The 19,675-nt window shown below is 41.0% G+C and overlaps 1 protein-coding gene and 1 pseudogene across 1 annotated transcript; one reads left to right on the top strand and one right to left on the bottom strand.

The window, feature by feature from the left end:
* Positions 1–7,237, top strand: LOC115022419 (phospholipid phosphatase 6-like; annotated as a pseudogene).
* A 2,995-nt stretch (positions 7,238–10,232) lies between these two features.
* On the bottom strand, positions 10,233–13,395 carry LOC115022794 (myocilin-like). Its single transcript, XM_029453890.1, has 3 exons — positions 12,824–13,395; positions 12,137–12,241; positions 10,233–11,574 (listed from the first exon to the last, which is right to left on the bottom strand). The coding sequence occupies exons 1-3, from the start codon at positions 13,302–13,304 to the stop codon at positions 10,772–10,774; spliced, it is 1,389 nt and encodes a 462-aa protein (XP_029309750.1). The 5' UTR covers positions 13,305–13,395; the 3' UTR covers positions 10,233–10,771.
* Positions 13,396–19,675: the final 6,280 nt, after the last annotated feature.

The following is a 19,675-nucleotide window of genomic DNA, read 5'->3' as shown; positions in this document are numbered from 1 at the left end:
TAGGCCATGATCTGACTCATAAACTGCGGTGCGTTCAGGGCGCGCTTTGATTAATTGGCGCAGTTGTCTCGATATTTCCAAATTACCAATTTACGCACGCGTATGACCCGGTTTCCAAGTGCAGCTCTTCTCCACGAGAAATGCTCATATATTATTAAGAAATGTCATCAGAAAATCGGAAGTTGTAGCCTACAGGAAGGGCATTTTTTTTTAAAAGTTCCCCTTCAAAAAATAAACCGTTATCATTTAAAACTGCGTGTTAAATTACATGTTAATTATAATGTATCCACGTGACTGGAGCAGTCCTGTTCTGAACTGGTAAGACGTTATCCTCTGTATCCGGACTCATAGTTTGCAGGATGTTTCTCGTCGGAGCGCAGCAGGATTAAAGAGTTTACTGGCCACAGGTGGTCGATAAAGAAGGACAGATAGAGTACAGTGGGCACTTTGTCAAACGAAAATGTCCTCACCAACGTCCAGACGGGATAGCTGCCGTAGAACTGTGTGTGGGAACCGGGCATCCATGTCCGCCGCCGGGGCTCCAGCTGTTCTTACTTTTCCTCTGGAGCACAAACTGAAGACTTTTCAGTCAGCCTTAGCCAGCCGATATTCACCACAACGCTCCGGTTTTTGCTGGCGATAGATCTGTGGCTGTCCAAGGGGCTAAAACTGTGCGCCTGTGACGAGTCTCCATGGGTCAGCATACGGCCCTTGGTGAGGCTGATGGAGTTCTCTGGGCATATCATCCCGTGGCTCGTCGGCACTGTGTACACTCTGCTCCGGGGGGAGAGTGTGGTGGAGTAAGAGATCATGCTGAATCTGGCCCTGGGTTAGCGACTTTTAGATTGTGGGTCATTAAACATTATTCCACTGGGAGGTATTGGTTTGGATTCCTGCAAACCAATTACGCATTAATTATAAACTTTATTCAGTCCAGTATCCGCTTCTTAAAACCATTAATTACCAACAGATTGCCTTTTATTTATTTAAAATGCACATGTATTTCCAGAATGTTTTCTTCGCATTTGGCACGCCAGTTTGAATATTGTTTGACATGTTTACCAACTCCAAAGTGAAGCCTATGGTGGTCAGAGGCTTCAACATAGCGCCGTAAATAAAGGATTGTATAAAGTGAAGTTTCTCTAACACCAGTCTGACTAATCGATAACAGACATTTAGAGCCAAATAACTAAACAGTACTTGTGTTATGTTCGCATGGTTAATGGTAGAATGTGATCACATACATACATTATACTTACTTCCTGCTTTCTCGCTGTGCGGACGCTTCTCTGCTTGCTCTTTCCCCTCTTGCCCCTGCTTACCTCTGCTTGCATCTTTCTGCTAATATTAATTTAATTTTCACGGATATGCCCCCCTGCACGGACTGCCGTGGACATCTACAGAAGATTGCAGTACTTCAGGCAAAGATATTTCATCTAGAAGAGAAGGATACAACAATACAATGGACCCCAAAGGTGAAGCTACAGCTTGCCCCGGAGAACAGTCACGTCTGGAATAAGCGTGGAGCAGGACTTAAAGCCACCCCTAACAAACTAGAAGAACCCGACATGACAGAAAGAGACTGGCCCCCGCTGCCATCATACCGGCAACGGCTCACATCAACCCCCGCTGCGCAACCGTGGATTGTAGCAGTGAACACGGCAAGGAATGCCCCGCCGCCACTGAGGTCTCTACAGCTGTTCGGGCAGAACGAGACGCAGAGTACAGCAGAAGCTGACGGAGGACGATCAGCAAACAGCGGATCGAGGATGTGCGCCGAACAGAGGACCACAGATCACTGAGCCAGCAACGCTAATTATCGACCACTCTACTGTATCAGGCATTAACATTAACGGTAAGAAAGATACCAAAACATACTGCTTCCCTGATGAAATGATCTGTGACATAACAGAAAAACTTCCAGAAATGCTGTCTGTCCACAAATATGTGAACAAGATTATTATTCATGCGGGGAATAATGATATCTCAAAGGGAGAAACGGAAATACTAAAACATGACTTTACTGAACTGCTAAAAGTTGTAGGCTCTAAAGACATCGAAACTATACATCAGTGGTCCCATCCCACCAGCCAGGTCAGGAGTGAATCGTTTTAGCAGAATTCTGGGGCTCAGCAGGTGGCTATCAGGTGCCTGTCCCCTGCACAAAGTGAACTTTATTGACAACTTCAATATGTTCTGGCAGCATAGAGGCCTTTTTGGAAGAAATGGACTTTCTCTCAACAGATCTGGAGAAAAACTGTTCGCTTCCAATATGGATCACTCCATTAGCCACCCAACTTTGGCTAAATGCAAGGAGACACCATCCCCCACACCACCAGATAACCACCATGATGACGTCCAAACAACTGCAGGAGTGACCTTGCTGCAGTACCAGCCACAACAAGCCTGCACACCAAGGACCCCAGTCCCTCAACTCCACCGACAGACATAGATGAAGTTGAAATTTTGTGGAGTAGCACTGGGACACCCTACCCCCTCCCCTCCCCCTCTTCCTCATCTTCCTCTCCCTTCCTCCCTTTTAGCGACAGGATGAACAAATTGGTGAAAGGTGGTCTTAAACTGAAACCTCAAATAACCCCCCGCTCAAAACCATCATACCCCACCATCACTCCCCATTCTTCTCCCCCCTCCCAGACGTCCCCCGCACCTCCCCCTCGGCTTATGCCAAAAGCCTGCTCATGGACACTCAAGGACATTACCCCCCCAAACTGGTCATGCCGTTCCTGTCTTGACTACTACCAGACTAAATAATCAACGCTCAGCACGCACTGCGTCTGGTTATCTTAGACATATCAGTGCACAGCCAGGACCGGCTTTGACTCCTGTCACAGACTCCCTGCAGCTGAAAGTGGCTCTTCTGAATGTCAGATCACTGGCTACCTAATCTTTTTTGATTAATGATATGATAGTTCAAAATAACTTGCACTGTATGTTTCTAGTTGAGACCTGGTTAAACAACATTACTAGTGTGGCAACACTGACTGAGACGTGTCCTCCAAACTATAAATACTATCAGGCAGTCAGGCAAAATAGGAAAGGTGGAGGGATTGCCGCTATCTTATCAGCGTCGCTTGTATGTAATGACATTGACCTGGGTGAATTTACATCATTTGAATATCTTGGTATTGAGCTTAAAGCAGAATTATCTTTGCTCATCATCACATTATACAGGCCACCAAAATATTCAGCACTATTTCTAGAGGAATTCTCAGAGCTGATTTCACTCAGCATCACTAGATGTGAAAGAATAATCCTGCATGGAGACCTAAATATTCACGTAAATAAGAAGAATGATCCGAAGACTATTGAACTTGAAAAGTTACTAGACAGCTATGATCTAAAACAAGATATCAGTGAACCCACTCATCTTAAAGATTAGATAAAGAAGATAAAGAAAGATTAAATCTGAAGCATTGAAAACAATGGAAGAACATAAAAGACAGTTTATGTTATGGGAGAAGGAAGCAGAGAACTAGAGATAGGAAGAAAGTATGTGGATTATTTGCAAAGACAAATACAGATGAAAGTACAGACAAAGGGATTATGAAAATGTCAAAGAATGTGTAAAGGCTGCTATTTAGCTGCTATTTAATTCAGCTATTTTTATACAATTTTAATTCTGCTATATTATATTATTTTAATTCTGCAATTTTATCTGCTATTTTATACTATTTTAATTTGGCTATTTTTATAATGGTACTTCAGACTCATTTACATCTACACTGTGATTATTGTACTGTAAATGCTCTTATTCTGTCCTTGTACTAATTGTTATGTTTTTGCTGTGAAGCACTTTGGGCTGCAATTCGTGTGCTATACAAATAAAGCTTATTATTATTATTATTATTATTATTATTATTATTATTATTATTGTTATTATTATTATTATCAGGCTACATGGGACATATTATTTATTATTCACCACACTTTGAATAAATACCTTTTGCTGTCATTGTGGCGTGAGCCGTTTTGAACACCAGCATATCTCTACAGATCCAGCGGCGCACACCGTGTTGTGTTTTTATACCAGTTATCAGGTGTGTTCACTACATACACACGTTGTCATATCAGACAGATGATGGATCATAGTGAGAGAATTCCCGTCTATCAAATCTGCGCCGGTAGAAAACAGCTGATGAATAGCAACAAGTACTCATTCAAAGTATTTATGGTGGATATTTAATATGCATATGCCTGGTTAATGTTGCAATACTCGGAGTTGTATATAATGTGTAATCGCATTTCACTATTAAACATGCTAAAAGTAATTATTATTAATTCAGCTCTATATTTCTGTTATTGATTAGTCAGACTGGCTGCGGTGGCTCGGCTAACAACATCCATGTTAGAGAAACTGCGCTATGTTGCGCAACACTGTCAATTAAAACAGAAAATACATTTGTGGGACATATGTATGTTAGTGGTGTGACAGTCTGACAGTAGTACAGCACTTTCAAGCGGCACCTGTCGTTAGTACACGGTATAAACCGGTGTTACACCAGCGGCTAACCATCAGACACTTCTCGATTTCGGCGTCACTTGATGTGGTTTTGTTGAGCTGAATAATGTTAATTGCTATTGAAATAGCACGACGTAACAGACCAAAGCCCCATCAGTCTCCAAGTGTCAAAAATACACGAGTAAAGCTTTCGGCTGATAAACGGCATCAGCGCAGCCATGGCATGTTTACTCAGCTCTTTGGCCACTGAGACGTGCACGTGACACGTCGACTGACAGTTTTCAGATCAAGTCGTGCCCTGTTATATTGTATTGTGCTGCTGTGGTAAAATTCCAGAGCTATTTTTGGCAGCAAAGCAGCTTATAGGATGTGTTTTGCAAATGCTGTAGCTGACAGATAATAAATGAGGTCACATTTCTCATTTAATTTCATGAGAGATTTTTAGACAAATAAATAGTTGTGGTATTGTTACCATTTATTGTACTATTATCCACATATTCTTTAATACATACACTTAAAGATCCTTAATAGAATATGGTAACACTTTCTAAAGAGACACCCTTTATGGATGTTTCTAAGTACTAATGGTATTAGTGGTTAAATAATGTATACATGCTTTGCTTTGCTTTGACTTGCTTTGTCCTTTTGCTCTTTCAGTCAATTACAATAAAGCAATTGTTATAATTTATAACTGCAGATTTGATGAGCATTAAACAATGAGAAACTCATGTGCATTTATTAAAGTATTATTGCCATTTCTAACTGCATTTTTATCAAATAGAATAGGAAATAAGATAGACGCTAGCCAAGGGGACTTTCCACAATAAATTAAATCTAATGTCAGGCTTTGTTAACACAAATGCTCATTGTCTTTGCGATGCCCAAGTCCTATAATGGTAAGGAAATGTTGCCTAAAATGCTGTCGATAATGAGGTCATGTCCATATGTACGTTGAGTCGATAACATAAAGATTACTGAGGTAATGTCCATATATTGTACAATAAATCGATAACATAATTATCATGACAGCTCTTCATAGAGGTCTAGATAAATAAATCAGAGATAACTGTCAGTTGCAACGTATACAATACTATAAAAAGAGAAAAGTGAGCTCAGTTCCTTTTTTGAATAGGTGATGTTGTATCTCTCTCTTTTCTCCTCACAGCTCTGATGTTGGATGCTTTTGATACTGAGAGCTACTTCAAGGCTACTGAGTAATACGAAGGGCTACTTGTTTGACACAAACTTCTAGAATAATATTAATTGCACCTTTAATGATATTATCATTAATAATAATAATAATAATAATAATAATAATCATAATACATATTCATACATGTAAAGAGACTGTCTGATCACAAGCTAATGTTAATTATTCCTCACAATAATTATTAACAATGATTTACCATGGTAGGAAACACAGATATATTTAAACATGCAACATTATTTATGTATGTTCTCAATCTATTTCAACATTTGAAAGTCAGTTATCACATCTGATATTTTTGTAAATATCTTTGACAGTTTTGTATGAATGAGAACATTTGTAGCATTTTGTTCAAAATCACACCAGTTATATTTTAGTACAAAGTATCACTTCTGTAACATTTTTATAGGAAATCATTAACTGTCACATCTTCAGATCATATCCTGTTTGTACAAACACTAACTTTGTAACATCGCAGAGTGGCGATCACATCGGAACCTTTCTTCTCGTCTTAGTGTTTTCAATAACATCATTGCACCTTTCAAGACCTCTCCGTCCGAAAAGGCTTTCTTGTACTTTATTAAATAATGTGCAGCTCTAAATGAAGCTTCCGTTGCTTTCTGTGACGTGTTCACCGGCCTCGTGAGAAGAGATGCTGCTGCCCAAAGCTTTAACTCTCGGCTTGTTCTGCCCGCAGTGCTGCAGCTGGTAGTTAGTTAGTTAGTTAGTTAGCATGGTAGCTTCTGTGACACGTACCGAAGTGTCTCCACAATGTGCCGCTTTGCCGTCGCCCCGCAAATGAGACATACACACTTTTCTTTCAGTGTTGTAAAAAAATATTCTTCCTCCCATTCATTTTGAAAATAGTTCGTTTTCTTTCGCTTTTCTGCCATGTTTAGTGTAAAAACGCACCTCGCGCCCCATCGTAGCTGCTCCCGCTAGCTTGTCTCAGCGAAAAGGTAAATGGAGATTTAGTTTACAGGGTCAGAGAGTTCATACATAAAACATTTTTGTTTTTTTAATTCTATATTCAATATTGTCATTTTAAAATAAAGAATAATTAATGTGTTATTGATTTTTTTTTTAAACCCAGCAAAACAATTAAATACAAATTTTAGACGGAGCTTCTTGGTGACTAGTGCTATTTTTAGAACATGCTCTGCGGGCGACTCACGTAGTCTCTGCGGGCGACCAGACGTTGGCTACCCCTGCTCTAAGCCTTCTTCGTTGAGCGCTACTCCTTCCCCTCAGGCCACGCCACATGGGCGGCCATGTGTGCCCGGTTCCTCCTCGCCCAGCTGGTGGACACAGCGTCCATGTGGGTCTTAGTAGTGGGTTGGGCCGCTCTGGTCAGCCTGTCAAGGCTGCTGCTTGCCAGACACTATGTGACTGATGTGGGATTTGGCTTGGTAATGGGTTACTGCCAATACAGTTTAGTGGAATAGTTGTGGGTGACCTGGGACTGGGTGCAGGACCTACTGCTCATGCAGCTGACAGAGAGACTCAACAGGGCTTATGGTGGACTCTGGCTGGCAGATTGGAAACATTAGGTTCCGTTGACTTGTGAGTGTCAACTTATATGTGGCGAAAACGTTTAGCATGATGAGTGTGTGATTCAGAAATCCCCTGCTGTTATCAGTAACACTTTACAATGAAAAGTACAGAAAATGTTTGAGTAGTTGCCAGGTAACAAATGAGAAAGGAATGACGAACTTACTTCTAACTATTAGCTAATGAGAAACTCCTAATTACATTTTATCAGTAGCTAATGATTAGTTAATAAAACAAAGAATCGGGAACAAATACATAATACTGAGTATGTTAAGGAACTAAATGTTAAGATAATGATGAAGTAATAAGAGACTAAGTAATTAGTAATTAATGAGTCGTTGGTAGTTTTGTGACACTGATTTTACAGATATTCATGAGCTAATATTACTTAATGATTCATCAATAAAGGATCTTCTAGTCTGTTCTCTATTAACCCATTCATATCCACTATATAGTCCTCCATTAGGAATTGTTAGGGAAGTACTCAATAACAACTCATCAATTATCAAGTCATTCCTTATTCGTTCCTTACTCGTTTTTCAACTAACTAATGAAATGGGATTAAGTTACTCATTAACTAATAGTTCCTTGGTAGCTTCTCAAAATGTTATGTACCTTTTGTTATCTTTATTAATCATTGGATATAATGAAATTACTTCCGTATGCTTAGATTTTGTTTATCTATTTGTCTTTTTTTTTTAAGTAAAAAGTATACACATTGAAATGGACGTCTTGGGTAGTCACTAGCAGGTTGTAGCATATCCCATTAAGACGCACATGTAGCTTGTTTGCACAGTAGTGTTGACGATGCATGGACTTGCTGAAACCAAAGCTGAATTTAATTAGAGCCCTTTTTAATAATAAGCCAATTAAAGAAAACTGTTTTACAAATGTAGTTTTGTCTTACTGACACAGTGAGTAAGTTTGTGGGTGAGTATGAAAGCCTAAACTACTGTCTGCAAACTAGCCCACTGCTTCCTGTTGAAGTGAGATTGGTGTCTCACCATGTGGTGGCACAATGGGTATGTGGTTTTGTCTTGAGCCGAAACAATCCACAGTAGGTTAATTGTAAACTGTAAAGTCAACTCACTCACCCAATATTACATCAGCTGCTGCTAAGTATGACCTGTCATTATAATACATCAGTGTTGTTAAACTGCACCACCAACAACCATCTTTAACACACTATTGTAAGTTCTAAACTAAACTATACAAATACACAATGTTTTATTGTGGTTTTGCCTTTAAACTTTGAAACCAGAGAGCAAATAAGTCCTTTTGCCAATGCATGACTCAAGTAGAATAAACTCTCGCAGATTCAAACATTTGTCCACAGAGGGCAGTGCATAACAAGCATATGCAAGGGTGTGAGCAGTTTTTCACCAATATGGGGCGTGGGGTCAAGACACAGAGACAGGACTGTTTACACTGAGGCTTAAGATGTCAGGTACAGAGGAACACATTGCTCAGTCCTTAATAGGGGTGTTGATTCAGCGATCCTATATCATCGATGCAAAGTTAAAACATCGATACATATCATCTTTAAGGTATGCCTTTATTTTGAAATTCCTGTGGCAGGTCTGGGTCACTATTTCTGTCCAAGCACCTCTTTCCTAAACATTCGAACTGTGCTGAAACATAAGAAATGTAACACTTTATTGTTTTTATATAAAATAATGAAATAGAGCCCAGTAATAAAATCGTCAAAATTATATTTTAGTTGCTTTTTGTGAGCTGATATAAATGTAACTGATTGTGTCAAATGGGCATATGGTATTATCTCATATTGAACGCAGACCCCTGAATTAAATCAGATTTTGTGATATCAGCAAATATCGGATCCAAAGAATCAATATAATATTGTATCTGATGAAACAAACTAATCCCTAAATCTTATCCATCTGTCAGACACAATGCAGGTGTGGTGCAGGTGTGTGTGTGTGTGTGTGTGTGTGTGTGTGTGTGTGTGTGTGTGTGTGTGTGTGTGTGTGTGTGTTGTGTGTGTTTGTGTGTGTGTGTGTGTGTGTGTGTGTGTTCAGCAGGCTAAATAAGAAATAGGCTACAAGCCCAAATACAAACTCCAACAGTGGCCTAATAACTAAAATAGCAAGAGCTAATAATTAACCATCAGTTGTTAACAGTGGGTGAAATGTCATACATGCTGAAAAAAAATCTCCCATCAACAATTCTAGGTAACAAGCATAGCCTAGCTAAACACCGAAACAGGCAATATTACCGGTAAGATACCTTAATTTAAACTATATCCACAACATTAATGTAACCACACAACAGTCTCTATAACAGTTCACCTTAAAGCCCACTCACTGTACTTTCGGTCAGCTATGCATACAACGGGTAACTTTCACAACTAGGACTGCTGCTGCATCGCACAGAGGACTTCTCCAGCCCGCCTGATGTCGTTGCCATGGTGATTAATTGGCTCTTCAATGAGCGCACCTGAGCCTTTCTACAGGTGCGCAGGTGCATAATTTGTGCTATTGATAACGTTGAATAGCGTTTTAAAGCAGATTGTAACTTGCTAGCCACCTGCTTCTGAATTCCATGACCTTCTGGAGCCATGACAGAGGATCTGAATATGAGGTAAGATTAGTGCCTCCATTCAAATGTTGTCTTAATCTTCGTCATGTTTTGGTGAAAACATTTAGGATTAAAGTCATTTAGGATCATTCTTGGTCACGTCAGGATGGGAAGCCTCCAGTTTAGTGGCTCACATATTTTTAGTATCTTGTATTTTGCAGATATTGCGAGATAGGCCTACAAGTGCTGTACGCTATTTAGTGCCCCCATGTAGCTAACTGAGTACGTGTTTAAAAATATAATCAACCTAATATCGAACTTGTTTTACATAAAACACACAAAGCAAACATTCCATACAGATTTAATACATAGTCAAGCATAGGCTACAACAGGGCTGTAACTGCATGTGGAGAAGATACAAACTAAATACATCTCTAGTATTTAGTCACCATTATATCAACTTATACACAAATGTTACAATTGTTATAAAGCCTTAATTGCTTTATCCAAATTGTCCAAATCGTTTCAGCTCATTTATCAGGTAACCTCATTAAAGTAAAAGCATTAGGTAAGATGATAAGCGTGGTGAAATAATGTGTTTCGGTAACAATCAAATAAACTTAAACATATTCTAGAACTAGATCGTCAGTATGTCCCTCCATACAATGTGCTTTGGTACATTATCTGTTAGTGTTGTCAATACCTTAAAAAATATCTTCGATACCACGTGTAAAAATTGACACAAGCCTGAGGGCATAACATTTAATAATTACCGCTCTATCATAGCTACATTAATCTGCTCAAGGAATACATTTCTGTTACCATAATAGATCTTATTTACAATTAGATAAACATTTATTTTAATGATGCAAAAACGTACGAAGCCCTGCAATAACCTCAGTGATGCAAATGATTACATTTTCATTAGGTTTTATCTTATTCACTTGCTCTTGCATCAGCACGGTCCTGTAAACGACAATATGTTTGTCTCCTCTTTAGTTGCTGCTGTTACTCGCCCTGCCCAGTCTGATGTCATAAGTGACCATGTGGAAGTTGTCCCAAGCGTACAGCTTCCTCTGGGCGTGGTTGTAGTCCACCATGCTGTTGTAGCGGTACTTATTCTTGAAGGGCACAGCGACAGCCCGCCCCACGCCGGTGGCGGTGTCAAACACGTAGTTGATGGTGGTGTTGGGTGCGGTGTAGCTGGCCACTGTGTACAGGCTTCCACACACCATGAAAGCATTGGCCACTGTGTTCTTCCTGATGTTGGTCTCCCAGCTCCTCTTCACCTCCAGGCTCTCGGGGTCCAGCTGGGAAATCACAATTGCACCCTTTGCCTTGTTTGTGCTGTAGATAGCCCACAGGCCCTGTTCGTCCGCCGCCAGGTCGATGTCAGTGTAGCCTCCCCAGGAGTAAGGGTGCTGGCCATGGAAGCCAGCGTGAGGCAGCTCCAGGCGTGACACCAGGCGCTCAGAGTTCAGGTCGTAACGGATCAGGGTGCGGCTGCGTTTGCGCTGGTAGTAAAGGGAGCCGCGGTATATGGTTGCACCTGTGCTCTCCATAGGCTCTGGCAGGACCAGGACCTTCATAGGGAAGCCTTGGAATAATTGATCCAAGTCTTCATATGCAAAGACCTGACGGACATCTTTACCCACTGTGTCGATACTCCACACCGTGTTGTTGGTGTATTGAGTGCCCTGAGGCTCGGGATCCTGCAGCCACACTCCATACTTCCCTGTGATACTGTCAGCCTTCCTGTGCAACACAGGATCTCCCACTGACTGCAGCTCTCCACAGCCTGGAGAACAAAAAGAGAATATAAATTATAATATGTAACATTTCAGCATTGAAGACCTATGTTATATATGTTGTTGAGTTGTGTACTAACATTATCCTAAATGTTTCCAACAATTTTCAAATCTAGAAAATTCCATAATTTAAATCAAGGTAACGGTCCATTAAAAGCATTGCGGTTGTCTGCGAGAAGTCATAAATTGACTTTATATTCAGTCTTAAGCCACATTTTTAGATCTTGGTCATTTCTAACTATATATTATAAGCAGATGAAGGATTTTAGTTATCGGACGTCTGGATCTTAAGTTACCAGAGAAACAAGCTGGTCTGATCTGGTCTGGAATCCTAAGCGGGAGAAGCTGACAAACTCCCATGATTCCACGCTACTTCACAACGCCACCAAACTCCATTTTTTATTATTATATTTGAGAGGCAAAGAGCAGAAAATAACATACTGTGTGTTTAACCTTTATGGTATTTGTTATACACGCAAAATGCTTCCGATGCCATTAATCCACAGACCGAATCAAGCAGCTACATTGGCATCAGTAAAACCCATACTTTACCTGTGAAGTTGTGATTTGCTTCAGGAATGAGGTGGGATGCTGGAACCTCCGTAACCTCAGCCTTCATCTCCTGGTATGCACCATTCCCAAAATTATGTGCAGGGTCTGGGAGACGCAGAGTGAAGTAGAAATATGTGTAAGAAAGCAAAATATCAAACAAAAATACAGAGTGTGAAAGAATGTTAAGTAGAACATAATGATATATTTTAAATGTATGTATACAGTATATTAGTAGTAGTCATTCCCACCACACAGACAACATCAAAGTGTCTCATTTATTTGCCTCGGAGCACAGCAGGTTCACCCTATAACCTGCTCTTACTCTCCTGAAATGATCACATGCACATAAACAGACATGCACGAGGGACAAAGCCATAAAAGAGGAGTCTGTGCTGTAAATACCGATCCCCTTGCTCAACTTCGGATAGCTAACTGCAACCTGACCCGTTGCACCGGGAGTTGACCACAAATACATTTATCAGAAAAAACAAAAAAGCATCAACACAGAAGATCAACAAAACATCTTGATTTTCTTATCAGCTTCCCGAAAAAGAGAACTTGTTGAATGCCATAGCACATTTTTAGTGGTTAAGAGAAAATCCGCTCTTTTGGACATACAAGTTTTGTAAATAAAAGAGTTCACATTCTCATTTGTGCTGTCCTTTACTCACGTACCACTATACATACCACTGGCAGGTCTGTTTTCCCGCTGAGTCCCTGAGGTGTGTGTCTGCTGGCAGGGTCTCTGCCTGAGGCTCTCTGTCTCTTGACTCAGCTCGGCCAGCCTCCTCTGCAGCTCCTGGACCTGCCCGCTCAGACGCTCCTTGTCCTGCTGCAACTGGTTTCTTTCCCTGGTTACCTGGGAGTAAGCTTCCTGGAGACCTTCTTCACCGTTAGCTCTCACCCCAGCCCCGGAGCCTCCATCCACTCCTGCTATCAGACGGCTGACTAAAGCCTCCAGCAGAGTGAGTCGGGACGACACTCCATCCATCTCTGGTTTCATGCTGCTCCCGGAGCAGCTGGACTCCTCTGGACTGGCCACGGTGAAGGTGTAGTGGCAGCGCCCGGCGTGGTCATTGGCACGGCGGAGGGATGCTCGGTCTTGAGCTTGGCTTCGGCTGGGCAGAGTTAAGCAGGACAGGCAGAGAAGAGACACCTGGAGCCACATCCTGGACCGAGTAGATGAACTGTTCTGGGGAAATATCGCAGGGTATTGTTTTAATACAACTGTTTATCCTCCTCGGTTCAGTAAAGAGTCTCTGCTTGATTTTTTTCTTTCTTTCGTTGGCTGGTCTCTTCCCACCTGAGTATCCCTGGTCAGTGCAGGTCAGTGTCTGAATCCCAGCAATGCTGCGAGTAGGATATTTATACAGTGAACTTTTAGAGAGTGGGAGGGGACGAGGAGTGTGGCAGGGAGGGAAATAGCCAGGGGTGTGTGGAGTGTTTGTGTAAGGGTCCATGTGTGTCTTCTTCTTGGTGGTGGTGGGGTGAGGTAAGCTGAAAGTGTCAAAACAACGTAAAAATCACACAGTATCAGTGGAAAAATACACAATGTGATGTTTGTTTTTTCCTGTAGAGAATTCTCTCATTGTGTCTCAGCAGTCGGTATGTCTCTGCAGGTTGTTTTGACTGGAGAGCATCTCGTTACATGTCTACTGGCTGTCAGCTGCAGAGCTGTTTCCTTCCTCCACAACAGTTAGTTTTACTATTAAACCACCACGTGATTAACCGCAAACTCAGTTTATGACCTGGGTACGGAGGGAAATTTGTCCTCCAGCGCCAACCACCTTTTGCCAACCAGGCTTAACATGGTCCATCAGAAGACCTGAGAGCACACTGGTGCTCATCTCCCCTCACCACAGCTGGACAGGATGTCTGGCACAGGATGACAGACTGGCATTGTGGCTAGGAATGCAAACGTGATGGGGTTGCTTTTCCTTTCTTCTTAACAAACCCACATAAACCCCACATGGGGATATTTACCAAATTGGTGCACTATGTTTACTGTCCTCCATCGTGAGTGTTCTCAGAGTGTAAATATATCCACTATTCCACAATGGAATGAAAAATGTTGCATTAGTAGCATGTAGACTACTTTCTGCTAACAATCGCTCAATGCAAAGATTGTTTTTATTCATGTATATTTATCATTTATGGCAATTCAATCAGAAACATAATTGTCAACTTCATTGTGTCACTATAGCTGCAGGAATGTGTCATGAAACCTGAAAATGAGTCAGCATGTTTACACTTCAGGTTCCCTCGTCGTAATAGGTTTGTTGAATAGGTTTTTGTTTACCTGAAATACGGTTTGTGGTAAACACAAGTGTAGGATAACATTTAGTTCTATGTCTACGACATAAAATACGTAATTAAATAACCTACTCGTAAATGTTGAGCTTTTACGTGACTGACAAGTGGCTAAATGAGACGACTAAACGTCATCACGCTGAACACTAGTCCTCCTTTAGGTTAGTGGTGTAGTTCCTTTATAGCCTAACGTTAGTTTTTTACTTCTGCCGATTGCATTTTCGCTTCAAAGTCCATAAAAGTGGTGTTTGTGAACTTTGTAACTTTCTGAACAAAAAGTGTAAGTATCAAACATTTGGTTGCCACAGAGCTTAATTTCTGCAATAATCGGAAATTAATGGAAAAATATAATTTGCTTTTCGTCGAGGGAAATTGCGTGATGCTAAACTTCCGGTTGGCCTTCAAAAATGCGTCGTCCCTGCCCCACCCGATAGGGTTCATCTACTGGAAACCATGAATCTTTGGACTAAGTTTTGTGCCAATCCGTCCTCCAGGAGATGTTGAGGTATTTCACAGAACAAATAAGAACTATGATCTACTGCTGGATCCACAAGACAAGTCGGGTGCTCACAAAGTCATCAGGATTCATTCTCTAGCCACCATGGATATCTGTGCCAGACTTCAATGGCAAGTAGTGATCAAGTAGTTGTTGAGAGATTTCACTAAAACACTAAAATGCCAACCTCATGATGGTACTGCAGGGAAAGTCAGGGGATCAACAGCATGATGAGCACGAATGTCTGTAGAACATTTCATAGCAACTCATTCAGTAGTAGATATTTCAGTCGGTGATGAACTGACTGACCGACAAACAGATGCTCCGACTTGGCTTGAGATGTGGCTTAAAAAGCTAAGCATTAAAGCCATGGCTTTTTATTTGACTGGCACTTTTAGTGGAAACTAAAACGTTTTATAATGAAAACCATCCCCTTCGGCTTTCTTTTCTCTGTTTACAGGAGGCATGGGGCCCACCTGTGTTCCAACTGCCTCATGTGATACGTCTGAAGCCTTGTCTGGTTCTGTGAGAGGGCAAAGAGAAGAAGCATCACCTCTGGAGACCAACACAAGTGAATCTATGTGTGCAAAAACATTGGCCTCATTCACCAACAGTTCTTAAGTAGAAATGTCTTCTTTAAACCCACCTATGAAGGATTCTCACATTCACCAATGTTTTCTTATTTGGGATTTGAGTAACACTAAGACGCCCTCGTCTATAATGTATTACACATACTTGTAATGCATTATACTCCTTTTATAGCACTGTATAATTATTATTTATACTCATGAATATTGATAATGTTTTATAATAATAATAATAATAATAATAATAATAACACATCATAAAGAATTTTATAATGACTTATAAGGTCAAGTATCGTAATACTTTATAATAGTCACTCACTGACATTTTTGTTGTTGCAAGAATCATAGTGTGTTATAATTCCCATAGTTGTAATACGTTATGATATCTGTTATAAAGCATTATAATGTGGTTATACGTTTATCTAAGCGGTCATTGGGTGCTTTAATTAAAGTCATGACATTTCTGAGGTATAGGCAGATATAATGCATATAATATAATATATTATATAATACAATAATACATTAGAAGATGGTTATAAAAGGTCATTCTTTGGTTTAAGTAAAGTAAAATATATCCTAAAACACACACACACACACACACACACACACACACACACACACACACACACACACACACTCGAGCACAGTTAAACACAGTTAAATGGCGACTTGTTTGTTGACCACTTGTTCCTTGAGAGACGACAGTGGGTCCCTGTAGCTACAGAGGGAGAGGAAGTACAGCTGCCTGACTCGAGCAGGCTCAGGGCTTGTCAATATTACCATGATCTCTGCGTCCAGTGGCTGAGAGACGAACGGATCTTCTGTTAGTGAATTCTGCCGACTCCTTGTCAGATAGTCAACTTTTCTGTGTCTACCGTTACACAGATTAAACCCTTAATCAACATCCTGTGACTGCACAATGTATTTCATTTAAATACAAACAGCAATCGATCAGTTTACCCTGAAAAGCTGCTTGCAGCGCACATGCGTGTTTGGTTCGCCAAGATCAAACTGCTGCCCAGTAAACCCATCTGTTTTATGGCCCAAGGAAAGTCTCCAGTATTCCACAATATTTTTACAAGCGAGGTGCGTTTTTCTTATACAACATTATGACTCAGACAACCTTTGAAAAGAGAACAGGGGATCATAACGTGCACACAACCTCTTCCCCAGGCTTTCTCTTAATGCTGAAGCAGCTCTACTGGTAGCCAAGACTCAACGTTTGACTGCTGAGAAGCTCAACATGCGTAGCTTGAGCTAAGAATACACTTTCTTATAATGCTTGTTCTTACGATGTGTTATAGTGCTTTGGACACAATGCTGTTCTTAGGTTTCTGAGATACTGAGCCTCCATGTGCTGCAGCTACATTCATATACAGTGTGTAAAACTAAACTTACAGTAATTCTGGGTAACGGAAACATTCATTTTCTTTCTCATCTTTTAAGTCTTGATTGTGGCCCTTCAGATTTATCTTGGGAACCCTATGGGGGGTCATGACCCCCAGGTTGGGAAACACTATCAGTGTTGACTGCTAAATGGTACCTATGTTCTTACAGACAGCAGCTACACTGTTGTTAAAGGTGCTAAATACGAAATTTAGGGCGTATCTATGATTGAGGGATTGCCTCCACACGGCTCTCAGCTTGGCAGCTAGCAGTTAACGGGGAAAACAGTGCAAACAGCGGCAAAAGCGATGACAGATATAACAGTGTTTAGTCCTTTACACTCCGCGGGCTTGACGAATAAATAACATGAAAATGTGAAATATTCGTAAATGAATATAATATGACCAAGATTTTAATATGAAAGGTATAACGGAAGGAGTGGATCTGTCATGCGCTGCCTTTGTCAAGTTTAAAGTTTGCCATCTTGGTTCTGACCACGGAGCCTCCATGTTGTTGTCCTTATAAATATAGACGCAGCTCAACACGACAACAGGATTGGTTGACGCCTTTATTTGTGGTGTGAAAGCTCAGAGAAATCGGCCTTTTTGGCACCTAATCTTTTCGTAATATGATCTGTATTCAAGACAAAAACAACAGTTGTAAAAAATATATTGACGTGTATAATTGCACGGAAAAAACGAATGCCGCATGTAAAGGCAAACAAATGACTTAAGTAGTCAGACAGAGAAACTAATGAAAAATAGTTGACATCATTGTTTTTTTGGCAGTTATTTCAAAATACCCTTTCAAAGTACAATCCCAGAATGCTTTGCAGTTTAGGGTTTCCACTTTTTAATCCCGACGGTACAATTTACGGCTGTGTTTATTTGAATATGACCTAATATTGGGGCGCAAATGTGGAAGAGGGGGACATTGGCATCACTGAAGAAAAACAAAACAGCTGTGAGAAGCGGTGTAGTTGCTGAATCACGGCACACAAGGAAAATGAAATGCTCACCATCAGACTTGTTTACAGCAGCCACTACACTCTGATCCGTGATTTGGAGGAAGTCAAGCAGAATTGATTTTATAGAGCAGGAAAGTGGGTTTGGTAGCTCTTTAGATGATGTGCCAGTTCTCTTACACTCATAAAGACATTGACAACATAGGTTTCCATTGGCCGATGAATAAAACATTTGAGTAACACCCTCGCAGAGCGATCATTGGCTCGCATGCATTTACAGGTGTGAGGTGTTGCATAACGTTATATGGATGCCAGTCTGGCTTGTTGATTTGCAGATGTCATTAAGACATGAAGCGTTGAGCGCTCGGTGGTTTCACACTCTTGCACACAACCTCCTACCTCAATGTATAAGGTAACATTTTAACAACATGCCTCAGTGCACACAACTTCAGCGCTTAGGCTTGAACTTTACGAGACACAATTGGAGGGAGAGTGAGTCTTTGCACATGTTGTGAGATGCTGAAGCTCAAATGAGTCATTGCGTTTTATTCATAATGAGCATTTGATGCCATAGAATGAGTGGGCCCACAGAGGGGGTCAGTGTGACGTGTTTCTGAGAAAAGCATTAAAAATGGCGTGCAGTCTGCTGTGACTGTGAGGGTATAATCACAGTGGATCACACGCCCACACACACACGAAACCTCAGTCTCACAGCAGCACAGCGGGTGTTGTTTGGTCTTCGATTGCTAAATACAGATGTTACACCAGAAGTTCTCATTACTGATACAGACTTGGCACCAGAGTGTCTTTTCTGAAAACACAGACGGTCGCACATACAAACAGATCAGATGCGACATAACACAGCAGTGATGCAACCTGTGTAGTACTTGAGGTCTGCTGTAGGTCTTTCCAAGGAGTCTTCTGCCTCAAAGAAAGTGATGTTGTTCTTAAAGGTTCACCCGAAACATCAAAACTACATATTTTCTCCTCCTACCTGTAGAGCTATTTACCAGTGTAGGTAGTTGTGTTGTGAGTTGCAGAGTGTTGGAGATATCAGCTGTAGAGATGTCTGTCTTCTCTCTAATATAATGGAACTAGATGCTCTCTGCTTGTGGAGCTCAAAGAGCCGACAAATACATTTAACTCAACAGCAAAGCTCTTTCCAGATATTATGACATGTTGCTCAAGATAAACCACAGAGATTGTGGTGAGCAGGTTCATATAGGAACTATTTTCTTTCCACAGTATCACTGTGTAGAAGGAAGCGTGCGAGAGTCTCTCCTGAGCGAGTTAATGTTACAGCTCAGCCGAGGAGGACGCCATTAATGTTTACATCTCTGTCACAAGCCTCTTGTCCATGAGTCGAGCTAATAACCTCTTAAATAGGCAGAGTGCACATTCAGATGTTTTAGGATGGAAAATATGACAAACATAATTGATGTTAGTTGATGATATTATAGGTATTTATCCCCCAAGTATTACAGCTAATGTTCGTGTCTGTCTGACATTGCGTCATCTAAGTACACAGTGTAAAAATAACGGAACGCCTGCTCATCGTAACTCCAGTAATATTTGTCAGAGCGTCACCCTCAAGGCACGTTGTTTTTAAGTATGGGTTTACAGGGATTCCTCTGGTTCTAATACGTACATTCGACAGTTTCAGTGAATTCCTCTTTTTTCCTACCAACATCACAAACTGTCATTCCATCTGTGTGTGTGTGTGTGTGTGTGTGTGTGTGTGTGTGTGTGTGTGTGTGTGTGTGTGTGTGTGTGTGTGTGTGTGTGTGTGTGTGTGT

Source organism: Cottoperca gobio, chromosome 17, assembly GCF_900634415.1.
Source record: "Cottoperca gobio chromosome 17, fCotGob3.1, whole genome shotgun sequence".
In the NCBI taxonomy this organism is placed as follows: Eukaryota; Metazoa; Chordata; class Actinopteri; order Perciformes; family Bovichtidae; genus Cottoperca; species Cottoperca gobio.
This window is presented reverse-complemented; position numbering and strand designations above follow the sequence as displayed.